This window comes from Lemur catta, chromosome 5, assembly GCF_020740605.2.
Source record: "Lemur catta isolate mLemCat1 chromosome 5, mLemCat1.pri, whole genome shotgun sequence".
NCBI lineage: Eukaryota > Metazoa > Chordata > Mammalia > Primates > Lemuridae > Lemur > Lemur catta.
Window position 1 is genome coordinate 22,691,398 of NC_059132.1, and position 19,154 is coordinate 22,710,551.

Here is a 19,154-nt window from a genome sequence, read left to right on the forward strand (position 1 = left end):
CTCTGGAGGTCAGAAGTCCCAAATCAGTTTCGTTGGGTTGAAGTCCAGGTATTGGCAGGTCTGGTTCCTTCTGAAGGCTCTTGAGGGAAGAATTGTTCCATGTCTTTTTCAGCTTCTCATGGTTGCCTGCGCTCCTCGGTTTGGCAGACTTAATGCCTAGGCATTGAAATGTAGGATATATGAAGGACCACTTTAGAGTTAAATGAGTACACACACACACACACACACACACACACACACACACACACACACATAGAGCTATCTCATGTGGAAGAAGGCTGGGTCCTCCAAAGCACACTCATTTCTAGGAATGGGTCAAGGGCTGATGTAATTGACCAACTTCAGGACTAAGGGGAGATTCTGTCTAGTCCCTTGTTTTGCCTCTTCTCAGGTCACATCCTCTGGAATGAGACCTTTGAAGAACGCCCTCCCTTTGACGTGCCAGAAGCCGACGGCAACTTCCTTCCCTCTGCCCTTGAGGGTGTCTACACGTTCCTGTCAATGATCATCCTGCTCCAGGTAGGAAGCCCTCCCTAACCAGAGGCCTGAGAATTTATGTGGCCAATACCCCTATAACTATGCAAAATAAAGAAACGTTTGTACTGGCCCCAAGAGGAACTAACTGGACTGAGAAGAGGAGATGCTTATTGCTTGGAAAGTATTTACATTTTGGGAAATGTCAGGATCACCCTGCATTATGGAGGGGACCCTGCCCCCAGATAATATCTAGAGGAAAACACTTATCAGGCTTTTCTGTTTAAATTACAGCGGTGACCCACATGTGTCTGTCCCTTTTTTCAGGTATAGAACAGGTAAAATATTAATGATCTAGGAACAAAAGGAGACGAAGCAGGACAATAAGCTAAAGAGAACTCTTAGGCTCCAAACGTAGAGAGAGAAACCTCCCAGTTTGTGTTTTAACATTTGGTTGATTGAGATGGAAGAAAACAGACTTGTCCCTATGTAAAAGGAAAAAAAAAAAAAACAGAGAGAGCATCTACAAAATGTGAGGCAGTAAGGGAAAAAGAGGTGAATAAAGAATCTTCATTCTAAGAAAATAACGATCTCTGAAAAGGTGAGGGAAGTACAATTTTGCTTTAGTGAGGCTCCATCTACATTAGATTTTTCATGGTATTTGAGAATGTTTCACTGCCCTCTTGTCGGTGAACCCTTTCCCTTCATTCATTCATCCAGCAATCTTTTTTAAATGTGAATCAGATTGTGCCCTTCCTGTCCACAGAACCCTCCAGTGACTTCACATCTGCTCAAAGTGCCCTTCAAAGTCATTACCGTGGCCAACACAGCCCTAAGTGGTCTGGACCTTGACCCTCTCTCTAACTTTGCCTGCTTCTCCTTCCCCCTCCTCTCTCACGTCCAAGAGCTGCTCATAGTTACTCCCCAAACACCTGCCCGCCCCCAGTGCCCAGCCTTTGCCTGGCCTTTTCCTCTGCCCAGAACCTCCTCCCACAGATAACCTCGTGACTCACACCCTCATGTCTTCAGGTCTCTGCTCAAAGGTCATGATTTATAAAAGAGCCCCTCCCGGCCATCACCCTGCCCTCTTTACTTTTCTTTGTTCCTTCTCATGAGACTCACCGCCACCAATATATATTTATTTGTTTTTTTACTGTCACTGGAATGTGAGTTCTTCAAGGGCAGGGGATTCTGTTCGGTTGACTCCCATTTCCAGGACTTGGAACAGCATGCAACACACAGCAAGCACTCGACAAATATTAGGTGTCAAATCAGTGGGCAGAAATCAACCGTGGATCTGAGTACCTGTAAAAGTGGGTGGCAGCCCTCAGTGGTATAGAGATCCGAGGGCCGTCAGGGGACTCTGGGCAGAGGATGCTTCTCTCCCTGCCAGCTCAGTCACTGACGCCCAGTGGGGAGTGCCTTTCTCCCATCAGACACCCCAGGTGAAGAAGGCATATTGCGTCTTCAGATTCCCCCTAAGAATTCCAAGAGAGACGTGACGTCATTGACCTTTAATTTCTCAGAGAAAGTCCATCCTGTATTCTAATAAATGCCTTTCCACCTGCCGGTGAGAGTGCTGAGGCAGGAAACTGCCTGGTTTCTGACACGGTGGGAATCCGTCTTCCCACAGGTGCTCATCCCAATCTCTCTGTACGTCTCCATTGAGCTGGTGAAGCTCGGGCAAGTATTCTTCCTGCACAATGACCTCGACCTGTATGATGAAGAGACCGAATCGTCCATTCAGTGTCGAGCCCTCAACATCACTGAGGACCTGGGCCAGATCCAGTACATCTTCTCGGACAAGACAGGAACCCTGACAGAGAACAAGATGGTGTTCCGGCGCTGCACCATCATGGGCAGCGAGTATTCTCACCAAGAAAATGGTACGAGGGCCCCCAAGGGCCTCCATCCCTCTTTCTAAAAGGAAACATCTTGCTCTTCCACGAGAAGGGAGATGAAAGATACTATCCTGGCTCCCCATAGAGGCTGTGTGGCATTTTGGCAAGTTGCTTCCTGTATCCCTGTGGTCTTCCTTGTAGCAGATCAGTGCCGTTGTAATTACCTGTAAGCTTTCATTTGTTCACAAAGACTGGAAGCAATTCCAGCCCCTCCATTAGATCTTTATCTGGTACCATCTACAACATGGGATTTTTACCTGTGAGCAATAGATTGGGGACATTTCCCAGTTATGTGTCAATCATACAACCAAGGCTTCGGAATTTCTCAGGTCACCTAACCTGACCTGTCAGGACAGGTCTAGGGCAAGGCACATGCTCAGATTTGACAGATCCAGAAAATGATTTTCCCTGGGGCAAAGTTTTGATTTGGGAGATAGGGCTGTAAGACACCGGGACTGTTATCTTGCATGGACTGAAGGTGGCCCATAAAGCTGACCTGATTCCCTCAGCCACCACCACCACCCCCCGACACACACTTTCTAACTGAGAAAAGACACTCTCAAGAGAGCAACGTTCATACTTTTGGGCAGGAAGGATGGAGAAAGAGAGACGAGGGAATATTATAGATGGCCCTATCCCCTTTGCCCTGGTGATAGTTGACCATTTACATGGGAGCTCTCGATCTCTTTTTAATAATAATAACACCTACCATTACCAGTACTTAGAGTGTGCTAATCACTTTAACACTTTATATCATTAAATCTTCAAAACAACCCTATGAGTTGGGCATTTTTTTAAAAACCCTAATTGGGGAAATAGAGAGTTAGGTTAAGTCAAAGCTCAAAGTCACATAACTAGCAGGTAATAGAGCCAGGGTTTAAATCTGTAGGACTTGGTGGCACCCCTCTTTCTCCAATCTCAGTAGCTCCATTGCCAATTTTCCCAAGCTAAATGAGTACACACTCACACACACACACACACACACAGAGCTATGTCATATGGAAGAAGGCTAGGTCCTCCAAAGCGCACTCACTTCTAGGAATGGCTCAAGGACCTGTGGGCTTGCCCAACCCCAAAGTCAAGGATCATCCAACTATAGCCCGGCCAACTTATGACTGGTGCAATAACAAGACTCCTTTCTTGCAGCCAAGCGACTGGAAACCCCAAAGGAGCTGGACTCAGACAGTGAAGAGTGGACCCAATATCAATGCCTGTCCTTCCCAACCAGATGGGCCCAGGGTCCAGCAACTATAAGAAGCCAAAGAGGTGCCCAGCCCCTGAGGAGGTCCCAGAGTGCCCGGGTGCCCATCCAGGGTCACTCCCGACAAAGGTCCATGGGACGCTGTGAAAGCTCGCAGCCTCCAGTGGCCTTCAGCAGCTCCATAGTAAGTCCTTGCCTTTCCCCGCTTTGAACTGCAAGTGTCCCATGGTAGGAAGAGGTGGGAAAGGACTCTGGGATGTGAAAGAGAAAAGATTGTACACACCCTCAAGAGCTCTCAAAATGGCACCCTTGGTCTTGCATGTAGTCCACACGTGTGTTTCGTTTTCATAAATAATTTTTGTTAATTTGAAATGCTCAATGTTTAGAAATCAGGAGATTTCACATAAACATATAGATTCTTGCTTCTCTTTAAAAACTTGAATTTCAGAAATTCTACACACTAAGTCACCATTTTTTCATGGCAACAGTTGGTTTGAGTTGAGGAGTCCATACTACTTAGAGTGAGCATGGAGTCTTCAGCTCATCACAGCCCCCTCCCCACCCTTCTCCATTTATCCTACCACTGAGCTGAGAGCCAGCAGCGTGTTAGTTATGCATGTTTTTTAAATTATGAAATTAAGGCCTGGCTCATGCCTATAACCCCAGCACTTTGGGAGGCTGAGCTGGGAGGATTGCTTGAGGCCAGGGGTTCAAAACCAGCTTAGGCAACATAGCAAGACCTTGTCTGTACAAAAAAAAAAAAAAAATTAGCCATGTGTGTTCACACATACCTGTAGTCCTAACTACTTGGGAGACTGAGCCAAGAGAATTACCCAAGCCAGGAGTTCAAGGCTCCAGTGAGCTATTATCGTGCCACTGCACTCCAGCCTAGGCAACATCGTGAGACCTTGTCTCTTAAAAAAAAAGGGGGGAGAGAGAGAGAAATTATACAATTAAGAGAAATGAGAAATATTTGTTATGCCCATGTTTCTACAAAGTGGAAAAGCAAAAGATAAGCCTGTAAGTCTTATGTTTGAAGAAAAATAGGAGAATATACTTTTTGGTGATAATTAAAAGTTAGTCTTAAATAGTTATAAAGCAAAGAATATCTATCTATATCAAAATTATCCAGCCTACATCATTACCTTAGGTTAATGGCCCTTGAGAGCATTCGAGTTTGTGACTTCGGTCTGGGGCTTTCTGCATGTGGTCATTTGAGCCATTAGGACAGCCATCAGCAAACATCCAGGCAGCAAGTGAAGAAGCTGAGTTCCTCCCCCGAAATTACCCAGTATCCCTTAGAAGTCAAGGCCAGAACTGGGCCTCCTGACTCCTGTGCTATTCCTCTCTCCTCTGCATCTGTTCTTTCTCCAGGGAACACAAAACCACATCATCTGGAATCTCTGCACTTGCAGAAAAGGCCACAGGGAGCCCTAGCTATCTTGAACAAGAGACACATACTAACAGATGGGACCTAGATTATAAAAATGATCCTTTTGGTCAATTTCCTTCCAGTCTTTTACTTCCTCCATGAGTACACACATACACACATAACTATATATGTTAAACATTATTTGCAATCATGGTACATATCAACTGTAGGTGCCAGGGGTTCGTTCTTTCTTTCTTTCTTTCTTTCTTTCTTTCTTTCTTTCTTTCTTTCTTTCTTTCTTTCTTCCTTCCTTCCTTTCTTTCTTTCTTGCAGAGTTAAGTAGCACAGGTTTTTTTTTTTTAACTGAACATGCTATCAAAAGCATTTTTCATATTGCTACTTAGTATTCATAACCCAGGACTGTGTTTTCTGACGTGTGACAAAGAAAAATTCTGTGAGTCTGTGTTCTGAGTTGTTACTCATCTAACTTTGGGTGAGTACAAAGTTGAGTTAACTCTCTTGCATCATTGTCATGCACAGAAATGCAACATTAGCAAGGATAGAACAAGAACAGGATGTTAAGACGTATGATCCTCATAAATACACAAGTGCAATGGTCCACAGATGCCTCTGGGAAGAATTCTGTGGGTTTTGTTTTTTTTTTTCTCTTTGACTTTCCCAAGTGAAATAACAACAGGACGTGCCTATTATCAAGTCTTTCTCTTCTTTAATTCTGCCCCCTATAAATGGAATGCACTTCCCCCAGCTCTTTCCCTAAATATTTGTCAAATGACCTTCCTGAATTCTCATTATGCATAGATTCTACATGTCTTTGGTCACCTTCCAGTTCTAGGTACCACTGGCATCCCATTGCCTGAGAATGTCTTTCCCCAGAACACAAGGAGAGAAAAAGGACACTTTCCTTTGTGGATCTCAGTTGGGACACACCAATTCACTGCCCCTTGTTCAGCCTGAAAAATCTCAGCAGCCCAGAAAAACTGCAGCCCTGAACCAGGCTGTATACCTTTTATTCAGGGCCCTTAGCTGATAGGAGCACACTAACCCTAGAGCTACCTCCAGATCCTGGATGTCATCATCCTGCCCTGGCTGGCAGTTCCAAAGGCAAGTTCTGGCAAAGTTCATTAAGGACCAATAAGGAAATTGACACAAGACCCAATTGTTGTTGCCTGGGCAGGTGGAGATGGTGATGTGCTATTTTTATGAGCAACTAAGTACACTGTTCTATAATCGGGTCACTTGAAAATATGGGGTTAGTGGGCAGTAGCATCCTTGGGTGGTTGCTGGGGAGGCCACTGGTCTAGGAGTCAGGAAACGCAGGTTCTGGTTTTAGCTCTGCTACTGGCTTGCTGGGTAACCTTAAGTGACATGTTAAACCTCTGTCTAGCTCTCTTCCATCACCTGCAAATACTTTACTTAAAATTCTCACCAAACCTTCTAAAGATCAAATAAAATCTGCAAGTTCACTTCCAGCTATGAACTAGGCACATTTGGGGTCCAAAACCCCAGGTTTCCATCTCAGCTGCACCATGAGTTAGGTCGTGGCTGTGGTCAACTTAAGCCTTCACTTCCCCGTTGTTCAAATGAACATGATTGTTCAGGCTTGAGTTTATTTTGAGGATTTGATCTTAAAATCATGTGTTCTAGGCAGATGGATACCTAATAGAAGTTTTAATGATATTTCTAAAGGAAAGCTGTCTGCCTTATATAAATATTCACATATGGACGTCACAGAGGGGAATAGAGTTTTCACAGAATACAGTGGTTGCGCTCTCTCCCCTAAGATGCTGGTATTTTGATCTAGGGTAGGGCCTGGGCATTCTTATTTTTATTTCTGATGATTCTAGTGAACAGCCAAGATTGAGAACCTCTGTAAGCAGACCGATGTTCCCCCAGGAAACAGTCTTCATTTGGCTCAAATAGGCACCTCCTACAGTCTGGAAGACATTAGTCAAAGGGCATGATTTATGCCACCTAAGCAGTCTCATGCCACCCCATCAATTTCCTCTGGCTGCAGCCAGATCCTTAAAGTAATCCCAGAGAGCTTCTGTGGCAGCCTCAGGAGGGTCCCATGGCGCCCACCCCCACCCACCATTGGCAGGCCCTAAGTTTGCCCCTCTCCCACCTGCCTGCCACGCCTGCCCTCACCTGCCCTCACCTGCCCATCTGGCATTAGGTCTGGTCTGATCATCTCTTGGAACCACCAGTGCTTTACCTTCCCTTTGTGAACTCAGGCAGAACTTGCTGAAACCCCCAGGGAACATTCCATCACATTCTAAAGAAACCAGTTGTTGGATTCCTTGGCACTTTGCTCTAAGCCAAAAATAAAACAAGAATCAACAAGAGCAGCAACAACAAAACCTAGGGGGTTTTTTTCTTTTACTACAAAAAACAAGGAAGCATCAGTGATTGTCGCCTAATTGCCTGCTATAAACTCCGTGGCTTTAAGGTGGGAGTAATATCCTTATAAAAATGGTGAGTTCTGAGCCAATGTTTAATAGTACTGGCAGATGGAAAATGAAATGCTTTTTTTTTTCATGGTCTGTAAGCAACCAAGATTTGAGCAGACAGTCTTGGTTTAAAAGTGTCACTTGCAGAATGTTTTTCAGAATCATCAGACCAAAGAATAGCTTCCTAATTGTAAACTTTGCACTGGGGCCAGCTAGGCTCCTCCAAACTTCCCCACTGCTCCCTTCTATGGGCATCTCGCCTTCCCCCACAGAGAAAATGCAATAGAGAAGAGCGAAGGTTGTGTCATTGGACCTCTGCCTCCTTTCCCTAACCTTGGCCCTCCTTTCTTTCTTTGGAAGAGATTTCTGCAGCACTCCCAGTCTGCTCCAGATTGGTAGGACAGCCCACACACACACCCGCCCACTGTCGGGTTAGGTAAGAGTCCCGATTTAATTAGCCAAGCACACAAAATCTTTCTGGAAGTGATAGGACCACACAGGGCAGGAACAAATGAAGTCGATCTATGCTCCTGTTGGCCCCCAGTGTCCCAAATGGGGGTGGGGGGTGCGGCTGCAGTGACACTGTTCACAAGAGGTGGGGTCTGGCAAGATCTGGAAAATTCCCCTCTTGCTGGACCACTGAGTTTTTTCTCGTGGGCTTATGTCCCATTTGGGAAAAGCTTACCCCAACAATCCATGTGCTCCTACTTGAGTGCATATTTACTAACATTAGGCTTTGCTAGTTCTTTATCCAAACCAAATATCATCAGGGTGACCACCTCAGCCCAGGCAAAAATATCACTGCCCTGAGCAATATTTGAGCCTCCAGCTCGCCAGCAACCAAGAAAATCTGTTTCCATGATAGTGATACACCACAGAGTTAAGTATGCAGGAGGAACCCGAGGCCAAATGGTGGAAAAAAGTATGTCCCCCACCACCACCACTGCCCACCTCCTCTGTTCCCACCACTCGGAGACAATCATTATTAGCAGCTCTTGTGTACCCACCCCAGAAGGGCACAGTGGCCCACAAATGTGGCGTACACAGGTGGAAGCATACTGTACACACTGTTTTGGACTTCACTTTTTTTTTAACCTAACAAATCTTGGATAATATCTCCTATGTGCAGACAGACAGGTAGCTATTCAATAGAGAGCTGCTTTGTCTTTTTATTAATGGCTATTAGAATTTGTTGGATGGTTGAGCCATCATCATCTGTTTATATGTGCATGAGTTTCTCTACAGTATTAATTCTTAGAGCATAATTGCAAAATTGGCCAGTATGTACATTTTTTTATTTTGATTGAGTCTTCTGAAGATGTTGTACCAGTTGAGACCCTCACCAACAACAAATAGAAGGGTCTGCTTCCTCCCAGTTGTTTAAAATAGACTTTAATTTACTTGGTCCATCAGTCAGTCAACAACCATTCAGAGAGCATCCACTCTATGGCATATACCATGCCAGACACTGGGGATCCTGATATGGCATTGACCCTGACTTCATGAGTGTACAGCCCAATGAAGGGACAAGAAGAGCCCCAGTGGCTACAGGACAGTGCTCTCTGCACTGGGATGCGTGGGTGCAGGGGTGCCACGGGAGCTTAGAAGAGGTGCAGCTACATCATACTGGGGTATCAGGGGGGCTTCCTGGAAGGGTCAGCACCTAAGCTGAATTTTAGACAAGATAAAAGGTTAACCAGGAGAACGAGGGGACCATCTAGTGGGGAGGAGGTGAGGAGGGCAAGTTGTTGTCAGAGGAAATAATCTATGTAAGCAAGATGGAGAATCGAGGTTCTCAGGAGTAGCTGGAGTGAAAGCTGCACGTTGGGGAGAGGAGAACGAGGAGACGGAGACACAGGAGGAGCTATGCCACAAAGGGTTTTCTTCCAGGCCCGGGCACCAAAGTTCCCGTTTATTTCCACAGCTGGCTCTGTGGATTCCCGCAGCAGCAAACTGTTGCATCCAATCAGTGACACTCGTCAGTGTAAACTTGGGTGAGTTATTACTGAAACTGAGAGAAGAACAGCAGAATGGAGTGTGGCCTCCTTTTCCCAGCCTTCAGTGTGGGAACACATCCCAACCAGAAAGGAAACAGGAGCAATAGGGTAGCCACGTAGCATAGACCTTGCTACGCAAACTGGGGTTCTTGGACCAGCAGCATGAACACCACCTGGGGGGGTTGTCAAAATGCAGATGCTCAGTATTTACTCCAGACCTGCCGAGTTAGAAGCTGCATTTTAATAAGAACCCCAGTTTATTTGTGTGCACGTTAAAATTTGGGAAGTGCTGGCATAGTGTTTAAGGGTTCAGGCTTCGGCATCAGACAGAACTGGATTTAAGTCCCTGCATATCATTTGTGACTTTGTGACCTTGGACAAGTTACTTAACTTTGATGAGCTTCATTTCCTTCATAATTAAAATGGAATGTTAGTGGCTATATCAATGATGATTAGAGGATAGATGTGAAAGCACTTAGCCCCGTGCCTGACTTTGCTGTACGTTCTCAGTAATATTCTCTAGTGATGGCGATAGGACCCTCGAGGGTGTAGTTAGAGCCCAAAGATCACCTTCCTCAAAGAGGGTGTGTATGAGTTTTAGGTGTTCTGCAGTAGAAAGAAATCCAACCTGTTACCTATCTGGCTGCCACAAAGTTCTAGTTTGAAAACAGGTGGCCCTACAAATCTACATTTCTTTTCCTTCAGAGAAATAGGCTGGACAAAGGGCCAGCAGTGGGTGAGGGTGCTGCTTTCTTTATAGTGTTCTAGGGAGCATGTTCCTAAATGTTAATGGGCCATATGGGAAACCAGTGGCCTGGAGCAAAAGGAATCATGAAGAGCCTTGTCCCGCAGGGGAAGGTCTATGGTGACTCGATAAAGGTTAGCTGACATCTGCTCCTGGGACCTGCAGGCTGGGCTGGCTGCCAACCAGAGAGGTGGGCCCTCCGCAGAGAAGACTTTTTTTAATGCATTGCTATATATTAAAGAATCATTTTAACAAAGAAACACCAAGAGTTAATTTGTGGTGAGGTAGCATCCTAGATAGCAGTCAGTCGATCAATGTCTTAAATGTCTGTAATCTGCCAGGCACCATGGGCCCATCAGAGACAGTCTCTGCCCTCGTGGCACTTATAGACTAGAGGGTAAATGAACATGAAATAAATAACTGTTAAATCATTTTAACTGTGTTACAATTTGGAAATACATGATGCATAGCTTGGAGCAAAGCAGGGCATTGTAAGAGGCTGGGAGTCCGGTGGTGCGAAAGCTGTCCTAGCTCTGACCCTAAGTCAGTGCACAACCTCAAGCAGTTCCCTTACTTCCTCTCTGACACTCAGTTTCATCATCAGACAAAAAGGGGATTTGGCTTTGAAGGCCTCCAAACTTGCTCCCCAACTCTGGGTATCTGTGTTAAGGGTTAATAGCATCCCATTCATACACCACCCCCCAAAAAAATCTATTCTTTGAAAAAGGAAGATTTCCACAATCCCCTTCATAATCTCGTGGACTGTCTGCTGAGGCTTAAAGATATACAAGACCATTTATTGTGCGTGGGATGCCAGGCACTAAAGACCCTGGCTGGCAGTCTCAAAGTCCCCTTCCTTCTCATGACTTGCCTGGCATGGGTGTTAAACAGCATGAATTCTGGAGTCAGACTATCTGGATTCAACTGAAGAAATTCCTCCCACTCACTGTGTGAGCTTGAGCAAGACACTTAACTTCCCCAGCATCAGTTTCCTCATAGGAAAGACAGAGGTAATTGGGAGGCTAGCAGCACTCGACAGATGATGTTGCTGCAGGATGCAATGAGACAGTGGGTGTCCCGCAACATAAACACCACGTGAATAGCTCCCTTGCTATCATGAGAAGTCAGTTCGGAGTTCCTGCAGTGGTGCTGGTGAGCTGATGTCAGGCCCCGAAATCTGGTTCAAGGAGTTTGCAGAGGAGCATTAATAAGAAAACACAGCTCTTTTACTGTGATCACAGAAAGGAAAAACTTTGGAGTAGCAATCCAGGTGTCTGAGCTCTGAGTCTGGCTTTACACTGAGGCACTGGGTGACATTGGTTAAATCAACCAAGCTCTCTGGGTTTCAATTCAATTTCAAGTTAGGATTAGTTTCATCTCAATTTGGGACTGTGAGAATCTGGTGAGATTGTATAAATGACTTTGCTTGGGAAGGTAGGAAGAGCTTCACACATGTGAGCGCCTGTTAGGAAGACTGCACTCAAAGCCAGAGAGGACGGATAATGCATGCGTCTTTACCAAGCTTTCCAAAAATAACTACTCCACATGGTATGGATAGTTCACCATTGCTTACAAGGCGATGGAAGGAAATGCAGATTGGATGCAGTTTTATTATTAGTAACACTCTTCCTTGTGATGAGCAGACTTTTGTCCTGGAAGTTGTCTTCTTAAGATGGCATGAACAAGTTAGGGTGTGAATATTGACTCATGGAGAGCACCGGAAATAGAGGCTGGAACTCTTGGAGAGTGTGCGCTCCACTCTAGCGGGATGTATCTGTTTCCTCCCCGCTAGTAGCAGCTCCAGGGAGGACAGAAGCACACTTCTGGAAGTCACTGCATTTGACAGTCAGGAAAAACGGTCTGAGGACTCTTTTCCTGTGAGATTTTTTTTTAAATCTGAACTTGGGTTCATATTTGTACAACTCATTGGCCCTCAGTCTTCACCCTGCGTGAATCAATCAAGATTCCCTCGGTCTATCTTTTTCAACCATTGACTTTCTTCTAAACTATAATTTATCTGTGAACTCTGAGCACTGGCAGAAAGGGTCTTATGTGAAAGCTTCTTTGCAAAATGGCTTTGTCATATCGAACTATTGAGAGCTGGTGTTTGCTGAGCTTCTGCTTCAAACAAAGCTGTCATTAGAGCTCTAAAAGATACAGCCTCGTGGAAAATTCAATCTCTCTATCTTGAAGGCTCTTACCTTATCTCTAGGGAGATTAAACACGGACATAAGAAAAGTGAATTTAAAATACAGGTCAAGTCAAGATGCCGGTGGGGAGGTAGGCAGAGCGTAACACCACTGCTGCCGCTGCCGCCAGCACCTCTGCTCCAATTGTTTCTGGGTCTTCAAGTTCTCACCACCTGGGAGAAGCTGTCAGGGCATCAGATCCTTGGAAGCAATAGAGAAGGCAGAGCAACAGAAAATAAATAAACAAACAAATGATAAAAGAAGATATAGGTCAATACGCGGAGAATTCCAAAGGGATAGTTCAAGTGGCAATTTCTACAAAGATGGAAAAAATTGGAAACCCATGAGTTAGATCCAGCAGAGAGAGAGAGAGAGAGAGAGAGAGAGAGAGAGAGAGAGAGAGAGAAAGAAAGAAGAAAGAAAGAGAGAGATAAAGAAAGAAGAAAAGAAAAGAAGAGAAAAGAAAAGAAAACCATTATGCATCATGTCTGCTTTATCTTGAAAAATCAGATTTGGCCAACTGAACCAGCATTGGAGCATTTCACTCAGCAAAGCAGTTGCCACCCTTCAGATAGGGTAGGACCCAGATCTCACCACTCCCCCATCCCACCATGTCCTCATCAGTACCGTGACCCACGTCCCTCATTCACCTTACATGCCTGACTCCTGTGGACATTCTGACTTCAAGAACCTGCCATTGTGGCTCAAAAAAAGAGAATTCTTGTGAGCTGAATACGATCCCATGAACAGGTGGGATTTCTCATGGTTGTTGAATTCTAGGTAGGATTTTGGTAGATAAAAGGATTTTTCAAACAAAGTGTGCTCATAGAGGGAGAGGTCCAGCCAGGAGGCAACAAACAGACCCCTAGGCTGAGCTGAGAGTCCACGCTGGGAAGTGTTGGGAGTGGAGATGCAAACTGCCAAAGAATCTAAATGTCAGGGGAATTGACAGGGGAATTGTGCTAACAAGGGAGAGCTCCTGAAGGTTTTCTGAGGTCAAGGAGGAAAATGAAGTTTTAGGAAGATTGCACTTCACATACCTATGAAAGGTTAAAAAGAAAAAAGGTGAGAGGCAGCAACGTTGGCTAGAGGCTGATGCAGCAATCCAGAATAGAGGGTCTGAGCATGGCTAGAAGCAGCAGGAATGGGCACTAAATGGTGGGGAGATACTGGGAGGGAAGAACTGGCAGTTAATAGACATGTGGGGTTGAGGAGCAAGAAGAAATCAAACAAGAATGGGCAATGATCAGGCCTGTGGGAGAGGGGAACATGCAGGATGCAAGACTGCAGTGTAGACTGTATCATCCTTTCCCCGGCTATGCAAAGAATGCGCTGCAGGGCTCTTCCTTCCCAGGCCCTTCAGGAAAGGCTCTCACTCAGGCCTTTCTCTTCCAGGAAAAAGACGTGACTCCAGATAGAAACCTACTGACCAAGGTTCGAGATGCTGCCCTGTGGCTGGAGACCTTGTCAGACAGCAGACCCACCAAGCGTTCCCTCTGCACCGCCTCCTCCATTGCTGACTTCTTCCTCGCCCTAACCATCTGCAACTCCGTCATGGTGTCCACAACCACCAAGCCCAGGCAGAGGGTAAGGACGGGTGAAGGTTGGGGGTGGAGGGGAGGGGAGATAGGGGAGCAGAAGGCAGGGCGGGGGGATGTGGGAAGCCCTGATCAAGGAGACATGATGCCTGGGTCCTGGCCGTGGTGTCACCATTCCATCACTGTGAGAACTGGAACAGACCTCTTACCCTCTCTGAGTCCGTTTCTTCAATTTTAAATAAAATTGAAGGCTGGACACAGTGGCTCACGCCTGTAATCCTAGCACTCTGGGAGGCCGAGGTGGGTGGATCGCTCGATGTCAGGAGTTCGAGACCAGCCTCAGCAAGAGCGAGACCCTGTCTCTACTAAAAATAGAAAGAAATTATCTGGACAACTAAAAAAAAATATATATATATATATAGAAAAAAATTAGACGGGCATGGTGGCGCATGCCTGTAGTCCCAGCTACTCTGGAGGCTGAGGCAGGAGGATCGCTTGAGCCCAGGAGTTTGAGGTTGCTGTGAGCAAGGCTGACGCCACGGCACTCACTCTAGCCCAGGCAACAGAGCGAGACTCTATCTCAAAAAAAAAAAAAAAAATTGAAGATGCTATCTATGAGCTCTTTGTCTAGCTTCCAAACTTTGTCTTTCTGTCTGCAGGGTAGCTATTAAGGGTTAATATTTACTCAGCACTTGGCTTTGTGCCAAGCCTCATGCTAAAAACTTTACCTGCACTATCATTTAATTCTCACAGCCCAACAACTCTATGAGTTGATATGTCCTTGGACCTAATAAGTAAAAAAAAAATGGCAGCTCAGAGAACTTGGGTAACTTAACAAAGGATGTACAATCAACACATGGCGGAACCATCCATGTGACTCCATAACAACTCCTAATAGCATGGTGACACTGCTCTCTGCTTTTATTTATACACAGGAGTTCAAAATAATTAATACTGTTATGTTCTTCCCATGGAAATAATGCAGTCGGATGGTCATTTATGTAGAGTTATACTTTGAAATCTACTGAAGGTAGTTTTGTCTTCAATTTTCCACAAACTCTCAGCCAAGCTGCTCCCTTGTGGAGTCACTGACAGGAATAATTAAGTGGTACAACTCGTGTCTATGAAACCAAGACAAGAGGGTTCACTCATGTCTACACCACAGCTTTTCCTTGCTATGCCCAGATTCTAAAGCACTCTGAAAAGTCACCAGGTTATCAGAGGTCTTCAGGGAGTTTGGGGAGACAGGAAATAATATCTGAGAAATTAACTGTATTTTTGAGGGGTGAAGAAGTGACATTTTAAGGACAATACCTGACTCCCAATTTCCAAGTTAACACGGGAGCTTTAGCTGGCAGAGAGCTCCAGAGCCCAGTCTCTGGGCCAAGTAGACCCAGCTTTGAGACCAAGCTCTCCTCCCTGCACATGGGTGATCATGGCCAATTTATTTAACTTCTTTGTGGGATAATGGTAGTATCCCATAGAGTTGCTGAGAGAATGAAATGAGTTACTGCACACTAAGATGAAGTAGAAAAGGTTATGATAAGTATTAAAGAAATGTGAACTCTCATCTCCTTTTCTTTCTTTTGCCCATGCTCAGATTAGAATGATCAAAAGATAGAGGAAAATGAGCACTGCCAACCCCAAGAATGTCAGGGCTGGAAAGAAACATCTGCCCTAACTCCCTCATTTTATGGTTAGGTAAACTGAGGCCCACAGAGGAGAAGAGACTTGGCCACAAACACAAAATGCCCAAATAGTCCACGTGTTGCAAAATTGCCTTCACATTCTGCATAAGACAGCTTGATAGTATTTCCAGCATTGAAAGTAATGCTCTACTTTCCTCTTTTGGCCACAAGGTCAGCATCCCACCCTCATCCAAGGCTCTGGGGATGTCCCTGGAGAAGATTCATCAGCTCTTCCAGAGGTTGAAGCTATCAAGCCTCAGCCAGTCATTCTCGTCCACTGCGCCCTCTGACACAGACCTGGGGGAGAGCCTGGGGGCCAACGCGCCCACCCCAGACTCGGATGAGAGAGACGATGCGTCTGTGTGCAGTGGAGGCTACTCTACCGACGGTGGCTACAGGAGCAGCATGTGGGACCAAGGTGACAGTCTGGGTTCTGGGGCGGGCACACCTGCGGAGGAGGTGCTGGAAGCCCCAGCTCCAGGCCTGGCTGGGCCCGAGCTCTGTTACGAGGCCGAGAGCCCTGACGAGGCGGCCCTTGTGCACGCTGCCCATGCCTACAGCTTCACACTGGTGTCCCGGACGCCTGAGCAGGTGACCGTGCGCCTGCCCCAGGGCATCTGTCTCACCTTCGACCTCCTCTGCACCCTGGGCTTTGACTCCGTCAGGAAGAGAATGTCTGTGGTTGTGAGGCACCCCCTGACTGGGGAGATCATCGTCTACACCAAGGGCGCTGACTCAGTCATCATGGACCTGCTGGAAGACCCAGCCTGCGGTGAGTCCTGCCTCACCAGGGCTCCGGGGACAAAGGGCTCTGGAGTTTAAGAGGCCGTGTGCAATGGGAATCAGGGGCTCAGGTTACAGTGCCACCTGGCCACCTGGCCCGGCAGGTCCTAACTGGAATACAGGCCCACAAAATGCTCTCCTCAAAGCAAGATCCTTAAAACACACTGTATGTTACATCTCCTTGGCCTGGAGCATCACAGTGTGCATTAGCATATTAAGGACTATACAGTCTTATAGCAGAGAAACGTCTTTATCCTCATTGATCCCAATTTCCAGTTTTCCAAACCCATTTAAACATGGATTGTTCACACACAATTTTTTGCACAAGAATGTCCATTAACATACCCTAGAACACACTGTGGTCCTAACTCTTCACTTTGGCGAGAATCCAAACCAACCTATAAAGAGAAGTGACTTAGCAGAGGTGACACAGCTAACTGGTGTTAAATCCCAGGCCCAAGTATCCTGAATTTCTGTTCAGGTCTTGTTTCATGCTGCCAGAATCCTGCATCGGGCTCAGGGCACTCTGGGAAGCCTCAGGTGTCCTTCTTTCTCATCCTTTTCCCCCCCCGGCCTTCCCCAGATGGATTTTTCATAAACTTGCACTGAGCCAAAAAATGTTCCAAGGTCCATCCATGTCATTGTCCGATTTTGGAGTGGCATGAATTAGTGTGCAGCAGCTTTCTGATTGCTAACAAGGCAAAGACAGTTATGGGGCTATGATTCTCCCAGGGTAGTAGACTGTAGCCAAGCTTTAGAATCACCCAGGCAGCCCTGTGCCTCCTGCGTTATCAGCCGTGGATCGGGGCCAAGAGGTTCGTGGGGATTGATTAGTGTTTAGAATGGGAAAGGAGCTAATTAGTTCTCTTTATCCCAAACTCTGGCAGACAAGTAAATTCAGTGCTTTTGAGTTAAGGGGCTTATCCCTGGGCAGCAGCCATCCGAGCAGCTCTGGAGATGTTTCTTTATTTGCTCCTCATCTGATTGCAAAATAGATTAGAGACGTTTCCAATAAAAGGCACATACACAATGTTACTCTGAGAATTAAGAAACAAAACTTTGAATGGGGGCGGGGGGAATAACCCCAGGTTTAACAATATTTATGGTGCTTGAATATTCAATTTGACGCGGAGGTTCCTGGCAGCCTGAGTGAAAAGGTAAATTCAAAGGCTGGCAAATAGAAAACAGAAAAGGTTTAATCTCAGGAGCTGGTGTCTTTCAAAATAAAACATTGTAAATGGCGCTCCATAAGAAAACACACCAATGAAGACTGTGTTTAAGGCACCAGGAAAACAGGAGCACCTGAAAAATGAATCACAGTGCCCATTAACATTTTTAAATAATATCATTATTAAACTAGTCTTTGAAAGTATTTTTATATTACATAAAGACAGCCTTAGAGTAGTATCATGGGAAAAAATTAGAATTTTGTTGGGCTTCCCTATACTTACCTCGTTATTAAGAATTATATTTTTAATTTTCCATTAAATGCAGGGATGAATGAGGTGCACAGATTCTGTTCACTACGAGGCCTTCTAAGAATCGCAATCCAGCCCTAGTTAAATAAAAAAAATTCTAAAGCCTTTCCCAAGCTCAGCTTTACAAAGTTCTGTGATTGATAAGTGATACCGGTGGCAGCTTAGATAAACAAAATGGTTTGACATCAATTCACCATACACATTAGCCAATCCAGGCTTAGAACTTCTTATTACAGAATTAAATAGATAAAAGAACTGAAATTTCAAGAGAAAAAAACAAATCACTTCTGAGAGAAACTTATGTAGAACTTCACAAAGGGGACTTTGAGCAACACACTAAAATATTTTTAGCGCTAGTTTTACAGGAAATGCAAAAAAAAGTTTTTTCTAGGACCATTTCTTGCATAGAAAAAAAATCTAACTCAGCAAACCCAATGCAGTGAAGAACTTAGCTAGTGAGATCCAGGTTTGTGGCCGTCTTGGGATCTAATTTGGTACAAGAACCGAAGTAGATGACAGACAGGACAATAGTCTAAGACTGAGAACAGTTTCCGAAGTCAGGTGGCCATCCAGGGCTCAGGTGGTGACACAAAACACCTTAGGTGACAATCAAGGTTCAGACTTCTGGTCCCCCGATTCTGCTGGGCTTCAATTGGACCTGAGAATCTCTAGTATTTGATTAAGTTCCCAGGTGATTCTCATGAGAACAGGTGATTAGGAGCAGTGCCTTAGACCCCTACCTTCCTTAAATAGCATTTTTCTCAGCCAGGCTTTTGAAGATAAGATAAAGAGAGTGGGAAATGTCAGGACTCCTGGAGTTGTCACCTGCTAGTCCAACCTGACAGCCAAGAGAGCTCCTCTGCGTTTCTAGGGTGGGCTGTGAAGGGAATTCCTTCTCTAAAGCATTTGCAGCCTGCTGGGAAGATCCCAGGGTGCTGGGGATGGGGACCTCTAAGCATTTGTACATGGCCTCATGGGGACAATGACTATTTCACAGTGACTAACAAGGATGTGGAAAAGAAGCTGAAGAAAATCCAAGCCCGGACCCAAAAGCACCTGGACTTGTATGCAAGGGATGGTTTGCGCACGCTGTGTATCGCCAAGAAGGTAACAAATTCTTCCAAGTGTGCTTCGAATGTCATTGCTCAATGGCCTCAACCCTGCTTCTGTCTTATTTTCTTTATAAAAGACCCTTAGAGTTGGTTGTTTTAATATTTTCAAGGTTAGCTATTCTAACTCACCACAAAAACCCGTAACTAACCATTTTCTGGGAGCAGAGGTCCCGTATCACTGTGGCTTTGTCATTTCCTGCTTTTCATT

The 19,154-nt window shown here is 45.5% G+C and overlaps 1 protein-coding gene across 1 annotated transcript in view; it reads left to right on the top strand.

Annotated features, from left to right (window-relative positions):
* Nucleotides 1–19,154, top strand: part of ATP10B (ATPase phospholipid transporting 10B (putative)) — a 91,181-nt gene that overhangs the window by 39,015 nt on the left and 33,012 nt on the right. Inside the window, exons 7-12 of the mRNA XM_045551239.1 lie at nucleotides 392–519; nucleotides 2,108–2,360; nucleotides 3,522–3,760; nucleotides 13,743–13,934; nucleotides 15,745–16,345; nucleotides 18,832–18,941. Coding sequence (XP_045407195.1) covers nucleotides 392–519; nucleotides 2,108–2,360; nucleotides 3,522–3,760; nucleotides 13,743–13,934; nucleotides 15,745–16,345; nucleotides 18,832–18,941 — 1,523 coding nt within the window. The remainder of the gene's footprint in view (nucleotides 1–391; nucleotides 520–2,107; nucleotides 2,361–3,521; nucleotides 3,761–13,742; nucleotides 13,935–15,744; nucleotides 16,346–18,831; nucleotides 18,942–19,154) is intronic.